Here is a 21,809-nt window from a genome sequence, read left to right as displayed (position 1 = left end):
TAATAAAACTTAATATTGTGAATAGCACAACAAATTAAATTTATTGCAATTCAATTACAACTTGATATTTAACAGTTATCCGCTTTATGTTGGCGCATATGACCAGCAAGCCCAGCCATTTGTGCAAATGCACGGCCACAGAGTTTACACACAAATTTCTTTATGCCCAAATGAAGATGTTTATGATGATACAGTGCTTTTGGTCGCGCAAACGTTCGTCCACAGACATCGCACACATGTGGTCGCTCATTTGAATGCGATGGTTCATGCTCACATAACAACGATTTAGAAGCAAATGCCTTGCCGCACAAATTACATACGAATGGTCTCTCTCCAGTGTGCGAACGCTTGTGCACAATTAGAGCAGGTTGACCTTTTGTGCGAAATCCACATATTTCACATACAAAATTTTTTTCAAGCCTATGGACATAACGTGTGTGCATCGATAACTGCTTTGGATTAAAAAAAGATTTGCCACAGCCATCTATACTACAATGAAATCCTCGTACACCAGTGTGCTTGTATTGATGAATATTTAATGCTTCTTTACTAGAATATACCTTCTCGCATTCTCCACATGGAAATCCGGAATGTTTTTTTCGCAGGTGTGCGTTTAGTAATCGCTCATCCTTAAAATTCTGTTTACAACGCACGCATGTATATTGAAATTCTTCACTATGACATTTTTTTATATGGCGTTCTAAGTTTTTTGCGAATTTATAACTTTTAGAGCATTCCTTGCATATGAATTCCGCTGTTGTTAAACACTTTTTTGGCTCAGGTTTGAGTATCTACTGAAATTAACAATTTAATGTATGTACATATATGCTTTAAAGCAGATAGTTTCACACTACATACCCTTGGTATATATTCAGAACCCTGATTGCTCAGTTCTTCATCACTTTTAACTGTTTCTTCATCATTTAGCCATACATTATGTTCACATAAGTTATCAGAGGTTATTTTGTCATTAACAACAAAAGGGGAGGATAAATTGGTTGAATTAGAAAAAGGCACTTCCTGTAATTCTGTAAATGTAATAAACTCGTTATCCGAAGTTTCTTCGAAGCCTTTGCCGTCTTCGATTTTTATTTCAACTGTTTCAATATTTGTATTACTTTGTAATGAATTGTTTGTTGCAAGATGCACATTTTTGAAATGCAGTAAATACTCGTCGAAACTGAAAGTTTTTAATTCGCAATGTGTGCATATTATTGTAAAACAATTCTCTTTGCGAAAAAATATTTCAGCACACTTTTTATCAACCAACTGTACGAACGTTTGAGATCTGTTCAAGGCTTTAAGCATATTGATTAAATTTTCTCGAAAAAATTTGATTTCGGCAAAATACCAGTGCGAGTATGTATTTTTTAATTCCACAAGTGCAATAAAAAGTATTAATCAGCTGATCGTCAACAAATAAGCATTCCAAATATCATTGTGAATGTAATTCGTAAATAAGAGGTTAAAAGAATGAAAAGAAGTAGATAAAGAATTGAATTTGTTTACAATAGCATTCCACAAAATTTTAAATAAATATCGACATGTTTAAATTATTACCAAGCAAAACATTTGACAAAAGTGTAAATGCAAAATGTGGTGAAATTTTTTGTCACAGTTCAACGGAATTTACCATTATTTGTACACTGTGCGAACTCAAAGCATTCGACTACCAGGATTTCTTGCTTCACTGCAAGAATGAACACCTCGAAAAGGACTTATTGAAAACAGAAGCAATATTTGTTGAAGTAGCACCATACCTGGCGTCAAATGTGAAGGATGAACAAATTTTTGAGGATACTACTGCTGAAGCTGAATTTCTAGATGAGCGTGACTTTATCATTTCGGATGAGAAAAAGGAAAAGTCAGAGTTACGTATAAGTCAATGGAGTGAGAATAAGTCGTTATCTGATGATTCAGACAGTGATACTGAAAATAATTTTGAATCTAATGTTGATGACAACGATTATGTACCACCTGTGCATCAACGAAAGGTATTCTTAGAGAAACTTTAAGTGTACCAATTATTTATTTATAAACACGAGTTTTTCACATTCCAGCGAAACAAAAAGCGTGAAAATCAAACAGAGTCATACAAATGTGAAGTATGTTCCCGTATCTACAAAAGCTCCAATTATCTGCGTTCACATTTGGCAAAAATTCATAATTTTAAAAGTAAGAAAATAGCGACTATTCAACTTCAAAAATGTGATGAATGCACAGAAAAATTTAAAACATTACGAAGTTTAGAGAAGCATTGCCTTTCGGAACATGGTGGTATAAAATGTATGCATTGTGATAAACGATGTACATCGCGAACAAATCAGTTACGACATATGGAAACTCATACACATGGAACGGACCGACGGTTCGTCTGCGATTATGAGAACTGTAAGAAAAGTTTCTTTACACGCCGTCAGTACCAAGCTCACAAACGCACTCATACAAAAGGAAAGAATTTCATATGTGACATATGTGGCTACTCGTGTCGAATACCGGAAATGCTTAAAGTGCATTATCGTTCACATACAGGTGAGAAACCGTATGCTTGTGATGAATGCGGCAAATGTTTTGTATCTAAATCGGCAGTTAGGGAGCATAAAGCATCACATGGCACAGAGCGACCACATGAATGTAAAGTATGTGGACGCTCATTTGCAAGAGCAAAATCGCTATACCATCATAATTTTTTGCATCTCGCAGAAAAGAAGTTTAAATGCAAATTATGTGGACAAGCATATGCGCAACTTGCGGGTTTAGCTGGTCATATGAGGCGACACCGAGAGCAGGGCCATTGCTGATACATTTTTGACACAGCTGCATGTTTAAAAGATCCTAAGTTGTTATTTGATCATTCAAACGGTTACTAATTTTTATTTATTGTATATAAATAGGGTATTATTACTATTAAGAATGTTTTGTTAATTGACAGCTATAATATGACAGATTTAAGCAATTCGTTGTAAATAATTATAATATATATATAAAAATTATTTTTATTTTCTAAAAATAATGTAAGTATTTATGACGAATTATTTAGGTATCTAAGCGCAAAAACAACAAAATGCTTCAAAGCTCACATCATATGGTAAGAATTTCTGTGCGCACTGTTTTCTTACCAATTTTTTGTATAGTACTGTACACATTCTTTTTCGGAAGTTAGATTTGCAATTCAGTTAAAACGGTTTGACAGATGTAGCGGAAATGTTTTTCGAAGAGGTATTTGCATAACAATAAATATTGTAAAAAACTTAATGGTATTACTGAATATATATATTTTCTTTCAGATAGAGATTAGTAATATACTCAACTGTGCGCATGTGAAATTACATTTCAAACAAACGCAAAGTACAGTTTACGTTGTAAAAGGCAGTAACGACTGCCCACTCCGCTTTACAGTGAGTACTGCTATTAAATTAATTTGTAGTGGTCAATATGCAAATATTGAATCGTTAACTCAATTCAAAAACCTGCATGAGGGTTTTGTTCGTATAGTGTTGCTCATTTCAAAAGGAGCTTGTGAAACAACAACTTCTTTGGAAAACGACAACACTAACTTTGAAAGTGATAGTGACAGCGATGCGCCATGTACATCTCAATGGGCACTAAATCGCGAACAGCGACGTAAACAGCGTCAGCTACGTAACTCGCATTTATTGCAAAGGCAGCAGCAACTATTCCATAAGGTGGAGGCCATCCGCGATTTCCGATATAGTCCGGAATCGATCGAATACACTATTGATGCAGGTGCAAAGAAAAAAAGTAGTGTTTACGAATTCCAGGTGAAATTTCGCACGAACATCGATTACATCTTGCGTCAGCCTGAAATATCCCGTGGCGGATTTACGGGAAATTGGATGGAGTTTATAACAACGAAATTGAATGGTGCTATGAATCGAGAGTAAGTATATGATTTCTTACAGGTGGTGATGCAGCTATTATAAAGTTTTGCTTATTTTTTTCATAAGGGAAGAAATTTCAAAGTTATTTGGTTATTTTGTGCAACTATTTTTAAAAAATCGTTACAATGAGTGTGATTTATTGCCCAAATTAACTACCTGCTGCATTATTGGACACACTGCCTTAGATGTTATAATTGCGGATGACGCCCTAAGGATTTTCAATGACGTACGCATTACTTTTGAGTTTATTACATGTATGGAATATACAGTATGGTTTCTAATCCCATACAAAGGACGTTATGTATCAGTGCAAGAAGTGGTAATATTTATTTTATTATTCATTATATATAATAGCACTGGTTCATATTCTATGTTAGAGTGTTGAAAACTTTCAATTTAAAAACGTATATACGTGCATAAAACTAAAAACGATGAATCAAGGTCTGTGCAGAGAATATATATGGTCAGACGCAGATCACGCAATCCAAGATCTCTTATTTATCGCATTCCAGTTGGTCATGTGTTTTCACCTCAAGCGAGGTGTTGTCTACTTACAAGAAGAATTGAAGAATGTAAGTGCTAACATCTTATTTTTTATTGTTGCTTAAATGTCTTTAATAATTCATGTTTTAGGTTAAAGACTATCAGACAATGCAATTCGTAGTAACGGCTTATTTACAGGAGACTAGAAGTGATCAAAAGGTATTGTTGCATTTATAGATAAATGTTTTATGTATTCAATTATTTATTTTTATAAATAGATTTGGCCACAAAAATATTATTTACAACAAATTTTAAAAGCTTGTAATAAAATGCGAATAACTGCTATTATTGACTATCCAGGCGGCTTGCCAGTTACGCCCCTATCTGGAAATTTAATCAAATGCTACAAAGATGAATGCAGCGATAGGTGGAAATTAAAAGTGGAAGAACGCGAGAGTTCCTGCAGTAGTGAGCAATTCATCAGTGAATTGCAAGCAGGCTTACGAAGTTACTCATTTTCATAGGATGTGAACCAAAATATTTATAAAAAAAATTGCGGTAAGTAAATATACTTCAGCAAACTTATACTATGTATGTAGATATGGAACACCCACAATTTATTTATATAAGCAAAATAGTTAAATCATTAGAACAACCTATACATGAATTTAAAAAGTTTTGTTGCATCAGAGAACGTATGTAATATAATTTACGTTCTCTGCATATACTTGTATATATGTGTCAAGTGTGTTTTCGGAAAATACACACAATACAAATTTGGCAGCACTGCTAGTTGTTTGTCAGGTGTGCAAATAAATAAACAATTGCTTATCAATATAGTATAGCAGTAAATGTTTTAGTTTTTGTGTTTGAAAAATGATGCGAAATTGCACATTACCAACAAGTTATGAACAAAATAGAACCAGTATACGTTGTGGCGAAATAATTTGTTATGATAACGTGAATTTCACTATAATTTGTGTACTTTGCAAAATGAAACTGTTCGAGTTTGACGATTTTATGTTACATTACCAAAATGTACACCTTCGAGGCAATATACTCGACAGTGATAGTGATAACGACGCGGACGGTGAATTGGAAGAATGTATTAAAGATGAGGAGTTTGAAAATGTTGAATACCTAGCTGAATTGGATGAATGTGGTGTAAGAGTGGAAACTGCCGTGCAACCCGCACGTGTTTTGGAACAAGTCGTTTCCAACGAAAAACAAAATTTACCCATCAAAGCAGAAATGATAGAAACGGCTGATAATGACACGATCAGCGAATATGGTGAAGTTTTGGTTATTGATAATGTTAAACCGAACGAGATGGAAAATGAAGAATTTGATGGTGATGAATGGGCAGATAGTCAAGAAGGAGATGATGATAACCACATTTTAAAAAAGGTAATTGGATCCAGTGCTGTAGTAGACGATTTCTTTCAAGTAATACATTTTTTAGCCTAGGAAGCCCAAAGAGTACTCATGTGCACATTGCCAAAAACGTTATACCACAGAACGTATATTGAAGCTGCATATAAACATGAAACACCTGCGACCAAAAAACTTCAAATGCGACCAATGCCAAGAAGAATTTGTAGAGCAACGTTCACTAGATTCACATGTGCGGAAAGAACACATAGGTTTTCAGTGTTCACAATGCGAACGTGCTTATAAAAACTCTCGTTCACTGCGCATACATATGAAAGCACACAAAGGTATAAAGGAATTTATATGTGATTTTGAAAATTGTGGCAAAGCATTTATTACTTCATCACGTTTGAAAGTGCACCGAAAAATTCATACGGATGAACGAAACTACATATGCGAAATTTGTGGTTATCGTACACGACAAAAGGATGCTTTGGTTGTACACAAGCGCACACACACCGGAGAAAAACCTTTTGAGTGTTCTATCTGTAATCGACGTTTTATCTCTGCCTCATTGTTAAACGAGCACAAGCCTATGCATTCTACTGAGCGTCCACATAAATGTGATGTATGCGGTGCATCATTTTCACGGAGCAAAGCGCTCTACCATCACAAACATTTGCACCTGGGCATTAAAAAGTTTGTTTGCAAATTATGTGGCCGTGCCTATGCGCAGATGGCAGGACTAGCGGGGCATATGCGACAACACAAAGCAGAGAAACAAAGTTTACTTAGTTAATTTTTAAGCAATGTTTATTGAAAATTCGCTACATGTGACATTAGATTTATTCCATTAAATATATTAAGCAACATTAAGTCATTAACATTTAAGAAAATAATACTCGTAACAACGTTGTTTACAATCAAAACGCAACAAATAAATATAAAATTTCAAACATACATTACAAAAATCCTCGATAACATTTCATATACATACATATTTACTTATGCCCATACGCGTATGGTGTAATCCCAACTGCCAGTGGATAATGCAGTGCCGTCTGGTGACACCTGCACACAGGATACCTTATTTTCATGACCATATAAAAGACAAATACGTTCCGATTTAAGCGTATCCCAAAGATTCACTGTGTAATCATTATAGCCGGCAAATAGTAAACGGCCGCTTACTGAGAAGTCCACTGAGTTAATACCAAAAATTATGCTCTCCTTAGCGAACACAGCTACTTCCCTATCGGCACGCATATCGAACAAACGACAGCTACTATCGTCTGAGCCTGTTGCTATGGCGTCTCCACTAGGATGAAATTTGACAGTATTAACGTCTGACTGATGTCCTTCAAACGATTGCACAACATGTCCTGAACGCATGTCCCATATAAAGGCCATACGATCACAACTGCCAGAAACGAATGTATTTCCGGTTTCATTTGGCGCTAAATCGATCGCCATAACATCACCAGAATGCCCATGAAAACTCTGAAGTAATTGTCCGCTTTCTACATCCCACAAAGCACATGTAGAATCACCACTTCCCGTGAGGATTTGCTGGTCGGAATTTGGATAAATACAGCAGGACATGTAGCTAGTGTGAGTACCAACTGTTCTCTTCTTTGCAGCCATCTCATCATCTGATGTTATAGGATATACGGTAACTTTATTGTCTAAACCACCACAAGCAACAAAATTGCCTGACGGAGAATATGCACATGCCATAATCCAAGTGGTTGGCATGGTAATGAAGTGTTCTTTGTTTGTAGTAAATGCATCCCAGATGATGAGACGCCCGTCCTGAGATGAGGAAATTATGTGACGCTTATCTGGACTCCAATCTGTACAAAGAACCTTTGCTTGATGACCTTTGAGTACTTTACGTGGTTTTATATTAACAAAAGCAATTGGCTCGAGCCGCTCTGCAACAGTCCATAAATTAATATCATTCAATTTAGCACGTTCTTCCTCAAGTTTAATTTTCAAATTTTCCGCCTCCTTCAACAAGCTGGCCATCTTATCACTGGCATTAGGTGTTGGAGCACAATCTGCCATTATTCATCAAAATATAGCTAAATGTAAATAGTCCAGCAATAGAAATAATTTTTATAGGAACCGCTAGGAATTTTGCTGCAGATCCTATGTATACAACTTTGAATACACAAAAATCAATATTTGTTTACAAAAACAATATTCTAATCAGAATACACTGAAATGGCCGCACTCGATTTATACCGTAATAAATAATGTGCAGTATGTTTAATTCCCATGATAATGGAGCACATTCAAATAATTATTACATATATGTAAAAATTTTAGACACAAGAGATTAAGATACATTTAAACTCTGGAAAATTTTTCAAAACAGTTTAGCTAATAAAAAAAAAAATAATAATTACGAAACTTGGCACCACGCAGAAAGTTACGGTATGAGACTAGGAAACACTCATAATATTTCTGACATTTGCTAATAAAACAAGTAATTTTTTTGTTGTCGTGGATTTTAATATTTCTCAAAATAGTGCCATTTATTGGTCTTAAAGAAACTAATTTTCATCAATAATCAACACGAAAATGTTAAAACTTTTGCCGACGGATACGAGCAAATTTCATAATTTTAAATGTGGAGAAATATTTTGTCTGAGCTCCAATAGCTACAATGTGGCGTGCTGTTTATGCGGAGCGAACGTATCGTTTGAACAATTTCCACAACATTTTCAAGAAGAACACTTAACGCCTAAACCCGAAAAAGTGGAAAAACCCACCTTAGATACAAGTACAAGTGATAGCATTAAAATTGATGTAGATCCCATCAAAAGCGAAGAAGAATATCTTAGTGACCACGGTGAAGGTTCAGTCGGTTATGATGCTCCAGATTCGGAACCCGAAGAAGTAGTTGATGAAAAGCCTTTCCACTTTGTGGACTTACAAAATCTTGGAGTAAACATAGTTGAACCGGAAAACAAACCTAAAAAGAAAAAAGTTGAAGATGTTGACGACATCAGTGACACTAAGTCGTCGGAGGATAAGAGTGATGTCGAAGATGAAGATTGGCGACCTCAAGATTCGTCGGGTGACGAGGTAAGCTTAAAACTTGTAAATAACAAGGAATTGATGATTTTTTTTGTAAATATTCTTTTTAACTGAATCGTAGAAGCCAAAACCGCAAGATGACATTGATTCACTTCCATATCCATGTCCAGACTGTATGCGTTCGTATAAAACCAAACGCAGCATGCTAACGCATCATCGACAAACACATAATCCAAAAACAAAAAAACCGAAAGAGCCAAAGTTGAATTTCAAATGCGATGAATGTGGCGAATGTTTTAAAGCTGAAAGAAATCTACGTGCTCACAAGTGGAAGCATACTGGCATAATATGTGATATTTGTGGAAAAAAATTCTCTCAAACTGGTAACCTGCAACGACATAAAATACGTCACACCGGCATAAAGGCGCACAAATGTCAGGAGTGTGGTAATGACTTCTTCACTGATAAAGAGCTGAAGGCACATATGTTGCGACATACCGGCGAGAGGCCGGTTGTTTGTGAGATATGCGGAAAACGGTGTCGTGACCATGGCGTATACAAAGCGCATATGCGGCGACACACAGGTGAACGACCAGCAAAATGCGACGTTTGCGGTAAAGCCTTTTACAGTTTCCACGATTTAAATGTGCACGCGGTGACACACAGTACCGAACGACCATTTGCATGTGACATGTGTGGCTCAACGTTCCAGCGAAAAAAATCGTTACGCGTTCACAAAAAATTACATTCTAAAGATCGGAAGCATGAATGCAAAGTTTGCGGTAAAACATTCGCACAATCCGGTGGTTTGAATGCGCATATGCGAACCCACGATGCTGCTTTAAGCAGGAGCATTGTAGGCAATACCTCCGCCAGTATTAGCGCAATACCTGGCCCTATAGTTGCAGATGGTGTCGGTGTGAATGTTGGCGTTGGTGGCACTAATGTCAATATGGGCCTTGCAAGCGGTGTTGGTATGGCACTTGGTACGGTAGTCGATCCAGTTAACTCAATAGGGGAGGCATTGTTGGGTGTGACTGGTGTGCTGAGTGGGACCGGCTCAACAATAGATACTATCAACAATTAGATTTATGGAAAATTTACTACAATATCACTGGTACACACATATATATTTGTGTATGTTTTGGGTATAATTTTAAAATTTACATTTTTATGCTAGTGTAAGACTATCCCCCTATAAGAAATGCGTGTGCAATTAACTGTAACACGGGTCCGTTTAAAATAAATCAAGTATTCTGACATACATAGATTAATATGTAAAACGTTTATTTACTTTACTATATACAGCTTTCCCACAGCTGGCGCAGTCTACATAGTCTATACTTTATTTTTGTAAACTTCTATCACTAAAAATGCCGAAAGGCGATTGATCATTAGTTGTAAAGTAATATATGCCCGACTTTTGTATAATTTGCAATGGATCCCCAACTTGCACATCTCTTCTAATTGTATCGCAACCAGCTTTGGCGATTATGTCATCATAGCTTGAACACTCATATAGCGGTGTAAAATCGTAACCTCTCAAGGCTTCGGCATATAACGTTATACTACGTCCGTGTGAGCAGGTGCCACTTAAATCAGCACCACAACCGGGTTGTTTAAGCCCCCAATTCGGATAGAACACTGTTGATCCAATCGGTTGTGGAAATCCTTTAAAGCTACCATTCGTCTGTATGCTCAGCACAAATTTGGAATCGTCAGTGGATAAACGCGTGCTAGGATTATTATAGTTGTAAAGCGGAAATGCTGAATCCAATCCAACAATGCCAGCAATCTTTCGACGTTTTACAATCTTACCGCAGTAACCTGCAACATGTGCGCCCAAACTGTGACCCACCAGAACTACTTTGTCATAACTCATGTTAAATTGCTCATTCAAGAAATCCAATAGATCGGCAATATCTTCACCCACAACGGGCACTTTTGCACGCGATGATATATAACTCAGCGCGGCATCAGTACTCCAATCGACGGATATTATATTATAATCTTCTTGTGTTAAATATGCATGCCGTACTTCTTCATTTGGTTTAGTTAAGTAGGACCCAGTCCAGCCGTGAATTATTATTCTACATTATGTTGGGACTAATGAGCAAATTTCACTAATTAGCAGGGCACTAACTTACTTTGTATGACGACTTTTGTCGAAGTAGGAGTTTTTCACCGAATAAGCATCGTAAATTCGAATTTCTTGCGGTTCCTCAGGATTTGAAGCGGTGTACAGATAAAAACGCGTACCGGCGATGATTGTATCCAGTGTGCTCTCGCGCAATGGGAGTGCAATTGAATAAATACAATTGATTAGATTTCCAAACAACGGACATATCTAGCGAACCACCTTTTACTTTTAGTAATTTATGGATCTCCTGAATCCATCACGTGCACGTGTTAAATATTCATTTATAAAATTCGTGATTTTTGTCAACAATTTAAGGCCTATAAAAGCAAATATTTGCAAGTATACTGATAAACATACATATGATATTTTCGATTTCGCACACATTTCACAACAAAGGGCATAACCAACAGACCTTTATTTATTAATGATTTATGAATCTTCTAATTCCATTACTCTTGTATATGTGTTAGTTAAACTTTCATTTATAAAATTCGTTATTTTAGTCAACAATTTAAGCGCTCTATGAAACAAATATTCGTATTCATGCATACATGCATATACATACATATGTATCTATATACATATTTATATGGGATTCTGTACATATCGATAACTTATTTATATAATAAGAGTATCTGATTTTATTACAACCAAAAATACGCTAATATTTCTTGGTGTTTGAGTAACGTGCTTCAGCAAATAAAACGTAAAACCAGTGCAAGCATTCTACCGACACCTACTTCCGAGTTTTCTTTTCGATTCCGGTGGGTATTGTCAAAAATATAGAGTAGAGTTATTTTTGTAGTGTTGTGCGTGGGGTGTGTACATCTTTGTTTTGGTATTGACAATAACGTATCATATATCTAAATCTGTTTAATTACACCATTATTTTCCTCATTATTTTTTATATTTGGTATTGAATTGTTTTTTATAATATGCGTATATATTTAGTTTAAGTTAAATGTAAGACCGCCTAATCAATAGAAACATTTAATTTTTATGATTTAACACGCTTCACAACACTACTTCTTCTGTTCCATTTGACACTTCGCGGGTTAAATTTTTTAAGTGCGCGTATTTTTCTTTTTTCTTATCTAAAACAATGATTTAATATTTATAAACCATTTAAATATTATCAAAATGGAAAGTATTACCCGTGTTAAAAATTGGTACCATAAATAACATATAAAATTTGTGAAATTGTAACGCCAAATGTAGCTATTTCGGAAGTTTAATTTCTTTGGGTAAAGACACTAATTCAACAGAGGCATTCAAATTTTGATATGTACATCTACAATTTTTTAATATTTATCGAAACCGGAATGGATCTCAGGTAATAGTTTTAGTAATATTATATTAAAAAGTATTTTAATATCGGATATTACATGCTCTTATAATAAGTAGAAAATACTGAAAACGTTGCTTTAGCAATTGATTATGGTTTGATTAGTTACGATCCGACCACAAACTGGAAAAAATCCATATACTTATTTGCTTTGGATAAGGATTAGCTAAATTAGAACATATGTATGTAAATCATTGAATAAAAAATTCCATTAATATAAAAAAGTGCCCAATGCTAAAGGCTGACTTGTTAAAGGCGTAAAATTATAAAATTGTTATTATTTTTTTAGGCCCCCATTAATTATTATTCTGCAAGGTCAATTGGAATCATTTTATTTATTAAGTAAAATCAGTCTAAACAATATCTCCACGATACCCAGTATATTAGTTAATTAACCAAATATTTTTCGTCTGCTCGTGAAGTGACTTGGTCGACTGTCCCGAGAATAATACAATTAAAATATGTTTCAATTTATATATATTTTTTTACAATTTTAATATTTATTCATATGTATATTTCATAATATGGTACATAAAATACGTTCAGTATTGCATTTCTACTTTAGCTTTTGTATATAATTTAGATTTAAGTTGCCGTACAAAAACCCAAAAAGGGCAACATACCGTCTAAAAATGTGTTACAACTATGTATTTTATGTACGTATTTATATAAGTATGTATGTATAAGTATTTTCTGGATGCATTAAATAATTGCAACAAAAAAATTAGTATAAAATATAATATAGAAAGACATATGTACTACCTAATAATTAATAACACAACATCATACACAAAAATTTATGAACTTCTTACGTAAAATACATTATAATATTTACGTACATATATTTTTTCAAAATAATTTTTGGCTTATACAAATTAGTGGGTTAACTATGATCGTGCCATACTTTTTTAAGTATATAGTGCCAAATAATTGCGAGTCACAAATATTTGATTTTGTTAAATTTTCACTTTATACTCGTATATGTAATAAATGAGTTGTATACTTGTTAAATGCGTTTAAGCTCCGAAATTTTTTTTTAATATTATATTCTTTTAAAAAATATAAATAATCATTTGTGGTTTACCATATTGAATACTTAAAAAAATGTATTCACCATAAAGCTTGCATCGTTCTGCAACTGGGGAATGTAAAGAGTAACTTTCAAATGATTAACTTCTATTTATCCTATTTTTAATACATTCAGTGTGCAGTCGCTTTACAGATCCGCATTAAACTTCGCTCATAATTTGTAGTGTACACTGTTGCTTTGCCATAGTATTCTCTCACTAAGCTTACACTATATTAATTTGTATTTTGATTACCAGCTTGTCATCGTCACAGAAGCCTTTATGCATGACATCCCCTATCTTAGCATATTCCACAAAACCAAATCCACGAGTACTTATGTGCTCCCGAGGCTTATGAAAGGCCATCACTTCGGGCTTTGTCATAATTGTATCATGTTGGGAAAGACTGGCATCTGTTGGATGTATCATGCATAGTTTGATGCGTCCATTAAATGGCCAATCCAAGTGGTAATCGTTTTCCGATTGCATTAAATGCACATGTAAACTAAGTAAGTTTAAATGTCGAGGCTGTATATTGACACGTGCACAAAACCGATAGCCATGCGGGGAGGTGTAAAAATCTCGTGAGTACAGTAGATTATTGGCATCGGCACGCAATTGCTCCACAACATTGCGAAAATTTGTTATTTCCCATACAATTGTGCCGTTACTATAGCGTGGGTCAATTTGTTGACGACTAGCCAATTGCTTTGCAAGATTTTCCAATTTTACATCCTGCTCGCGTACACGTTGCTCCAGCACTACAATGCGCTGGTACATCGTTTGTATGAGTTGCTCGTCTGCTTCGTTTGCATATTGTGGTGGTGGCGGTGGTAGCACACCATTTACTTTCGCACCACTCGCAGTTGTTGGTTTTTGTGGATTCCAAGTGGAAATGGCTGTTTGTTGGAAAGCTTGCAGCATTAGTTGCATATGGTGTGGCATGTCTTCTTTGAGATGCTCTTCGAGTGCATTGGTTTCAGGACGCCCAACAAAGTCGCATTTTATGCTGGCGAATGGGCACTTTTCTTCAGCGTTCTCTAGTCTTCTGTATGGACAGGTTGGCAGATGTCGATCCACTTCTATGGGCGATGCCACTACCGCACAGCCCAATGGCGAGTTGGGGCATTTGTGTTTGATTTGATCTATTTCACGTCTAGTGAAATTATCCGGAAAAATACGGTCAATAGAAAGCTCGGTATTGTCTAATGGACACTGATTATGATTGTCAAGCCATTTCGTTATGCAAGATTTGCAAAATCGATGACCGCAAGTGGTAATCACGGGTTCATTAAGCCAATGTATACAAATAGCACATTCATAACGTGCATCCGATTCATGAAAGTCGGTGTCGTCCGAGGTCGTGGAAGCTGGTGCGGACACATATGACTTGGAGATCGCTAACGAATTGGGCGGTATAGACGATGGTGATTTGTTGTTCTCTGTGTAATGGTGATGATGATGTGAGTGACCCTGCTGATAGGGCTGCTGCTGTTGCTGTCTGGCCTGCCTACCTGTATTAGTTTGTAAATTTTGCATCTTGCTACATTAGAAAAAACACAGAAAGTGTTTAAAAAAAAATACACACACTAGCACTTCATTAGCGAGTGAATAAATTAATTGCGAAAAAGTGCAAACATAAAAGACCTGTAAATGGCCTAAAGAAATGTTTATGAGTACCTATCGATTTTCTTATGTGCACCACTTTGACAGTTGCTGGTCTCGATTTTTTTTATGAAGACATGGTTGCATTTTAATGGGTTATCAGTGGACTAGAGTGTCAGGTTATTGAGTATGCTATAAAAAATATTAAGCCGAATCAGTTTTTCATAGATACTAAATAGTTAAAGAGTGCGAAACCGGGCGTTCGGCTCTCAGGAGAAAACTGGGCTGGGATTTACAATAGCATCCCCGGATTTCGAGGATAAAATGGGTATCACTGGAAAGGTGACGTTCTCCAGATCACGAAAATATATATATTATATTTAACTAAAACAAAATAATTGAAATAAAGCTTTATTTGCAATAAATATTAAAAAAATTTATATACAAAAACGTTATAGTGAAGTGTTAGTAAGTGAAAAGTGCATAATATAAGBGAAAAAGTTATTCACAATAAACAAATTATCAATTTAGAAGTTGTAAATTTTTTAACTTTAAACGCAAATATCTTTAAAACTATAAGTCAGCGGCAAATATATATATATATATATTTTCGTGACCTGGAGAACGTCACCTTTCCAATGACACCCATTTTATCCTCGAAATCCGGGGATGCTATTCTAAATTTTACCCGAAAACTGCTCCAGCTCCAGCTCTTTTTTCTTTTTTTTTTTAGCTTTTTGTCCATGGTTGCCCGACTATTGACAGGTCTTCCTAAGTTTTGTTTTAAGTCGAATGATTTCCTCCAAATAAACTGCACAGACGTCTTCCAAGTTTAAAATTGGTATCGCAAACAACATGATGCATATACAGCTTCTCTAATTCAAGAAATGTGTAGATGTCAAAATTGTCACAAGAAAAAATACATTATTCCGTCTTTCTATATTTTTTTAAATTAGTTTTCAAAATACTCTGTGCATTCGAAATGTTCCTATTCAAAACCGGAAATTCCAATTTTGTAGTGCGGAAATTGTTAACATTTGTTGAAATTACTTAACATTGTCACGTAATTCTAAAACTATCATTAAAATAAAAGCTTTTCATAATTGCTGAAATTTTCCTAAAGGGATCCTCATCCACTCTTTTGTTCAGCTTCGCTGTATCTCTTCACGTTTTTCGTTCTCATACATTGTATACCCTCACTTCTCTATACTCTTCATTAAATTAGCGAATTTTGCCGTCCGCGACGAGCCCCACCAACAACACTTGTTCTAGTGGTATATAAACGTATGATTGGCCAAGGGGCGGCTAGTCATTTAGTCAGTGTCATTTGTGTTGTTAAAAGTCGCATATACGGCTAGAAAGTGCTAGAACCTTTGATCGGAAACAAAAATTGTGTATACATGTACATAAATATATGCATACATACATATATCGAAAGCATTAATTTTAACAAGCGGAACAGGAACTAAACAGAAAAAAGATATTTGTTCACTATTTTCGATTTTTTGTGGTAATAAATAGAGACATTTCAAACAAGTGAAACATTATGCAAAAATATCATAAGCTGTGTCTATACGCTGTGTTTTTGTTGTTGTCCTGCTGGAGCTCACAGACATGGTCAGCATATTTGCCAGTGAATGAGGAACTTAACTTTAATCAATTGGAAAGGTTACAAAAGCAACAATCTCAGCGGCATTTATATACACAACATTCAGCAGACCAAAGGCAGATCAGCAATAAGGACGAAAAACAAAGCGCAGGTGAAACGACCGCATCAGCAGACACAAGTAATGTCCCAATACCAGCATGGTATACCGATACAGACGAAGATATCGCTGCTGCGCCGGCTAATTGGCAATTATTACCTCATGGATCATACGATAAAAACGATGACGTAGTGGCTGGCAATGTGCCAACACATGCGGTGGCGTGGTCCGATCGCGCGTATGAAAATAGCTATGTGTACGATGCATTTGACAGCGACGACGACACCGAAATCGACAACGTTGAAACCGGCAAAGAATTAACCAACGCACAAAGTATATTGAGTCGCAAGCGACGCGGTTTCGATGATTGGCTCATAGCGCCGCATACACGTTGGTGTGGGCGTGGCAATAATGCCAACAACAATTACAATCAGCTTGGTGGCGCTTCAGACGCGGACAGATGTTGCCGGCGGCATGATCATTGTCCCGTTTATATATCGGCATTCAGTAATCGGTACGAAATTTTCAACTATCGGCCATACACATTGTCGCATTGCAGTTGCGATCGACGTTTCCGTGCCTGCCTGAAAATGAACAACGACGAGCCGTCGAACACCATCGGGCAGCTCTTCTTTAATATGGTGCCATCACAATGTTTTATACTACGTAATGAAAAGCATTGTTTGGAACGTGATGCGAAAGGTAACTGCGTAAAGGAGACAACGCGAAAACATGCCTATGTGCGTGAAAATGAAAAGTACTAAATATTACGTGCATTCACATATATGTATGTATGTGTATGGATGCGTGTATGCAGCAACGAAAAAATTGTCCCAAAAGACATGCAGAAATGAGACTGGGCAGTTTTGTCGAGCGTAATTGGGCTTACGAAGCCTTACGAAGCTAATGCAGGTGTAAAAAAAATATCGAGAAAATAAAATTAAAACAAAGACGATTTAAACATTTTGTTTGGTAGGCGTGTTATGTGCGTACGTGCAGCGCTAGCTGGAAAACCGTTAAATGCATAACTATGAACAATATGTAAACACGCTTTGAATTCAAATGGCTTACCGTAAAAGCGCAGCTGACTATACATTTCAGTCACCTTATGTCTGCTATAATTGGATGATTTGTTTGCAAACAACAAAAATGTAAATAAAATAAGTTTCGACGTCATGCCAATATTTTCTTAATGATATTGTGCATTTCTGTTGTGTATTAAGATTAAGCATACACAATTTTACTCATTATTTATTAAGGTATTCCATGAAACTTATGCAGACCATAACTGCTTCATCCAAATGTCTCGCTGTTATATAGTGCTAATACATACGCTTAAAAATAAGAAGTGAAAGAAGTAAACACATACATACATACGTATACATAAGTTAATATTAAATAAATAGAAAAAAATATTAAAAAATTAAGGAGTTGAACACTGCAAAGCAATACTATTTAAGAGGATTAAGCCTAGTAGAAAAAAAGCTGAAAAAGTAGATATTACATTGTTACATTGATTGTACGCGTACTTTTACATATAGAATTACACCTATGTATATAGTATTTATGTATTTTTTGCACTGTTAAAATAAGTTATACCATTAAATATTACCGCTTACAAATAAATAATGAAAATATTGAAAAAATAAACGCATTTTTACCATTTAAAACAAAAGTTTTTAGCAATAAAAATGTTAGTTCCAGAAAGATAAATGAAATAAAAACATTAACTTCATCTGCATCGAAGTTAAAGTACCTTTCGCAGGTGCATTTCTTATACCTTGATTATGATGGGTCAATTTGTATGCGAACTTTATGCTATAGTGGTCCAAGTTGATCAATATGTTCGGAGGTTGTGTATGTTAAATTTCAGATTGCTATCTCAAAAGCTGAGGATCTTAAATGTATATACATATATGTACGTATATACTTTATAGGGGTTTCGACGTTTTCATTATTCTTATTCATCGGAAAGAGCTGATTCCCTTGCCAATGTTCATATATCATCATAATTGTTGGCAAAGTATACATATATATTATATATACATACATACATACATATGTATATGTATATTATTGTCAAATCTGTTGCTTGAACTTTGAATTGTCTTACTAAAATCTTCATATGTATTGCATTAAAAAAGGCATATGTATTCATAAGTAAAAGCACACAACAGGGACCCGTCTGCTAGTTTGAGCTTATCTAGTTAATATTTGGAAGGAGGAAAACGTCACAGATACATTCAAGTCACCAGCAGAGAGCTGCTTGAATATTTAAATACATAGGTATATACATACATACATACATATATTTATATATGCTTTAAGCACGCATGTTGTTTACAAATTTAAAATGTCTTTTCTTTTTAACCTTTTTGTAGTGTGTGACTGTAGTAATGCTACTGCTAAATGATTAGGATGGATCTCTAACCTGATTTTGTATCTTTCACTAAACTTTTTTATTTCATCTTTCACTTTGCATATTTTTAAATCTCTGTGAATAGTATGATTTGAAACATACCATGGAGCTTTTGTAATTGACCTGAGAGTTTTTGATTGAACGCGCTGTTATTATTTCAATATTTGAATTGCTTGCCGTGCCCCATATTTGTATCGCATAAGTCAAAATAGGTGTTTTTTTTTTCTTAAAAACTGACGATAAAATTGTTATGATCCCGAAAAAACTATGCCTTAAAACTCGCTGGGTCGAAACGGTTTATGGATCAGTAGTCTTTTAGCTGTTCAAAATGATCCATAGTATATTTCCCACCTAAGCGACTTTTCCGTTTTTTTGGTTCCCTGTAAAATAATATGCATATAAAGTAACTGTGCATTATTGCTATACGTTGAAAACTCAGACATTTTTTAAAACAAAGTTCAGATTTTTTTTAATACAATTCTCTCAAATAAACAAATATTTTCCTGCAAATTTTACTAAAATGGAAATAACCGTCGGACTGATAAGATTTATATTTAATTAAAAATATAAACTCCGGGAACTAAGGTCAAAACATGCCTCTTTATTTAAAGAAATATTTGTTATGCATCATATATTATAGGTATGTATTTAAATCACACATATACATTTAATAAGAAAAAGAAATGCTTAGCCAATAATGAATTTGTGTCTCCCGACTGTCATAAAGAGTAATATTTTAGACCTATTGATGCATAATTTGCAGTTTTAAATATGAAAATCAATTATTGTACTTCGAATAGGCTGGGAAAAATCGTTCAATTCAACGTTAACTATAATTTAAAGCAATCAATGTGATTAAAATCAATTCGCCGAAATCTCTCTCTTCCCGGCTCATAGCGTATCATCATTTAAACGGAACTTAATATTTATGTACACACTTCAATTTATAAATATGTACACACATACATACATTTAGATTATATGTAGTACACATGTATGTGCTGTGACGTAAATGCAAATGTCCGAAAAATTTACTGATAAGAATAGCAGTCAGTGTCAAAGTACAAAACTCGTTATTATTGGTATATTTACAAGCGCTCTCGTAAAATGCGTTGAGTAGTGGAAACAAATTAAAAAAAATCTTCGTTTAAATATGTCTACACGCGTTCCCTACTAATCAGCATTATAATTTGTATTAAGAAATTGCCTTATGACCTTGTAGCTATAAAATATGATGTAAAAATCTGTAACACCCTGCAATGAAAGTCATTTGTTTACTTTTGTTGGCTGTACGCAATTTACAGGTGTTAAATACAGTTAAGTTTTCAAAGCGCATTTTTTCTGTGCGTGTTAACAAAAGTTTGCATTTTATATATTATATATTGTTTGTCAAATTCGTGCTATAAGTTCTAACAATTACGAAAGGTGCATTAAAATCCTTACACACGTATGTAAGTTGAGTATCTTATATTTTTCTTAATTTACATAGTGAGTGATAGTTAACATTCAGTTTAAATTATGCAAAGAAGATAATATAAAATAAGTATTTTCCAAACGTTTTCCCACACTGTTAGCCTCTCATTAAGGTATAAACATCCTTCGAGTTTGTTTTCGGCTGTGAGAACGTTCATGCAACGTCTTTGGCTAGCTTTTAAAATTAATTTTTTGCGGAAAATGGCACTCTACGATTAAAACTCTGCTTTATATTTAGATTTAAAAATTCCAGTGAAATACATTCCATAATTACATTTTTTATAATAAGGCGTACAATAGCACTAATTGAACTCGCTGAACAACATTATCACATATGTCGGTTAATTGTAAAAAATATATCAATAGCTTAACAAAGTTCAAGTTTACACTGCAGTCAATTTCTACGTCGTTACTCATGCAATACGCATAATTATAAAATGTAAACAAAAACAAAAATATTGCATAAAACGTTCGAGATCATTGAGATCAATTGCATATTTTGCTGTTTACTAGATTTTGTTATTAATTTTATTCGTTAGAAAAAAGCAATTTCGCTTCGACAATTCGGTGAATTCTTGGTGACGCATTGTTTGCTTGAGATTAAAGTCTAAAAGCTCAGAGGAATTTGGAATAGATGTACGAAAATTTATGTTATTTACATTTTATATTTTTACAGATAAGAGGTTTGACCCAAGACCTAATAATATTTAGTATATAAAATTGAAATATAACTAATGTAGGATGTTAATTCAGTTGCTAAAAATATTACGAAATTATTTTATATAACTTTACCGTAAGACGTAGTGGTATTATTTACACATGTACGAAAAATTCCATATAAAATTAAAAAAAAAAATTCAAAAAAAAATTTGAGAAAATGAACTAGTGTCCTAGATTCTATGTCCCAATTACATTTGATTGCTAGCCTACATGAGCCATAACCGGCTTTGGCAACCCAGTTTCTACTTCTTCATGTCATATCATGTTCGTGCGCAAAGACCGCAAAAGTTAAAGAAATCAAAGAAATGTTTGTAAATAACTATCCGCGTTAGTAAGCTTAAAATTGAGTACCTCACGCGTCTTTTTTAAATTAAGTCATATCGATACCGATCAGCTTCCCTTGACTTTGACATTAGATAGCCACGGTGCATGCTTTTCTTTTATAGCGTCAACTGGCAGTCAGCCTCCCGCGAAATCACCATGTGACTGTTAGACTACATTACATGGCGGCGCTACAGTCACCTAAGCACTGG

At 34.7% G+C, this 21,809-nt stretch overlaps 10 protein-coding genes across 18 annotated transcripts in view; 5 read left to right on the top strand and 5 right to left on the bottom strand.

Moving 5' to 3' along the window:
- The window catches only part of LOC108976199 (protein ORD), a 55,652-nt gene that overhangs the window by 18,060 nt on the left and 15,783 nt on the right, over positions 1-21,809 (top strand). For 3 of the 6 annotated variants that reach the window (XM_018945138.1, XM_018945136.1, XM_018945134.1), the window contains exons 2-7: positions 3,041-3,219; positions 3,288-3,901; positions 3,969-4,221; positions 4,280-4,474; positions 4,536-4,604; positions 4,664-4,943. In XM_018945138.1, the coding sequence (XP_018800683.1) occupies positions 3,205-3,219; positions 3,288-3,901; positions 3,969-4,221; positions 4,280-4,474; positions 4,536-4,604; positions 4,664-4,909 (1,392 nt within the window). In that variant the 5' untranslated portion in view covers positions 3,041-3,204 and the 3' untranslated portion in view covers positions 4,910-4,943. Of the gene's footprint in view, positions 1-3,019; positions 3,220-3,287; positions 3,902-3,968; positions 4,222-4,279; positions 4,475-4,535; positions 4,605-4,663; positions 4,944-21,809 lie in introns of all 6 variants that reach the window. The other 3 variants (XM_018945139.1, XM_018945135.1, XM_018945140.1) reach the window with 3 other exon arrangements.
- LOC108976193 overlaps positions 1-21,809 on the bottom strand; it is an 80,117-nt gene that overhangs the window by 43,355 nt on the left and 14,953 nt on the right. The window lies entirely within an intron of this gene.
- LOC108976206 (zinc finger protein OZF-like) lies at positions 4-1,383 on the bottom strand. 2 transcript variants are annotated; one of them, XM_018945148.1, is made up of 2 exons: positions 859-1,378; positions 4-791 (listed from the first exon to the last, which is right to left on the bottom strand). In XM_018945148.1, exons 1-2 carry the CDS (start codon positions 1,306-1,308, stop codon positions 69-71), a joined length of 1,173 nt encoding a protein of 390 aa, XP_018800693.1. In that variant the 5' UTR covers positions 1,309-1,378; the 3' UTR covers positions 4-68. The 2 variants fall into 2 exon arrangements, with proteins under 2 accessions (XP_018800693.1, XP_018800694.1); XM_018945149.1 differs by having other exon boundaries at positions 777-794; positions 859-1,383.
- On the top strand, positions 1,482-2,943 carry LOC108976205 (zinc finger protein 91-like). The gene is made up of 2 exons (XM_018945147.1): positions 1,482-1,994; positions 2,061-2,943. The coding sequence occupies exons 1-2, from the start codon at positions 1,545-1,547 to the stop codon at positions 2,799-2,801; spliced, it is 1,191 nt and encodes a 396-aa protein (XP_018800692.1). The 5' UTR covers positions 1,482-1,544; the 3' UTR covers positions 2,802-2,943.
- Positions 5,175-6,561, top strand: LOC108976203 (zinc finger protein 26). Its single transcript, XM_018945144.1, has 2 exons — positions 5,175-5,792; positions 5,848-6,561. Exons 1-2 carry the CDS (start codon positions 5,262-5,264, stop codon positions 6,553-6,555), a joined length of 1,239 nt encoding a protein of 412 aa, XP_018800689.1. The 5' UTR covers positions 5,175-5,261; the 3' UTR covers positions 6,556-6,561.
- On the bottom strand, positions 6,548-7,931 carry LOC108976207 (guanine nucleotide-binding protein subunit beta-5). The gene has a single exon (XM_018945150.1). It carries the CDS (start codon positions 7,821-7,823, stop codon positions 6,762-6,764), a length of 1,062 nt encoding a protein of 353 aa, XP_018800695.1. The 5' UTR covers positions 7,824-7,931; the 3' UTR covers positions 6,548-6,761.
- LOC108976196 (zinc finger and SCAN domain-containing protein 2-like) lies at positions 8,244-10,075 on the top strand. Its single transcript, XM_018945131.1, has 2 exons — positions 8,244-8,849; positions 8,923-10,075. Exons 1-2 carry the CDS (start codon positions 8,343-8,345, stop codon positions 9,886-9,888), a joined length of 1,473 nt encoding a protein of 490 aa, XP_018800676.1. The 5' UTR covers positions 8,244-8,342; the 3' UTR covers positions 9,889-10,075.
- LOC108976187 (lipoprotein lipase-like) lies at positions 10,072-11,800 on the bottom strand. The gene is given in 3 exon segments (XM_018945116.1): positions 10,072-10,891; positions 10,949-11,148; positions 11,768-11,800. Coding segments are annotated over 3 exon segments (1,053 nt in total).
- LOC108976200 (TNF receptor-associated factor 6) lies at positions 12,785-15,040 on the bottom strand. The gene has a single exon (XM_018945141.1). It carries the CDS (start codon positions 14,890-14,892, stop codon positions 13,579-13,581), a length of 1,314 nt encoding a protein of 437 aa, XP_018800686.1. The 5' UTR covers positions 14,893-15,040; the 3' UTR covers positions 12,785-13,578.
- LOC108976209 lies at positions 16,231-17,769 on the top strand. Its single transcript, XM_018945152.1, has one exon. It carries the CDS (start codon positions 16,505-16,507, stop codon positions 17,426-17,428), a length of 924 nt encoding a protein of 307 aa, XP_018800697.1. The 5' UTR covers positions 16,231-16,504; the 3' UTR covers positions 17,429-17,769.

Source organism: Bactrocera latifrons, unplaced genomic scaffold (genome assembly GCF_001853355.1).
Source record: "Bactrocera latifrons isolate USDA-ARS-PBARC rearing strain unplaced genomic scaffold, ASM185335v1 scaffold_74, whole genome shotgun sequence".
In the NCBI taxonomy this organism is placed as follows: domain Eukaryota; kingdom Metazoa; phylum Arthropoda; class Insecta; order Diptera; family Tephritidae; genus Bactrocera; species Bactrocera latifrons.
The sequence above is the reverse complement of the archived record's forward strand: the minus strand, read 5'-3'. Positions and strand labels throughout refer to the sequence as shown.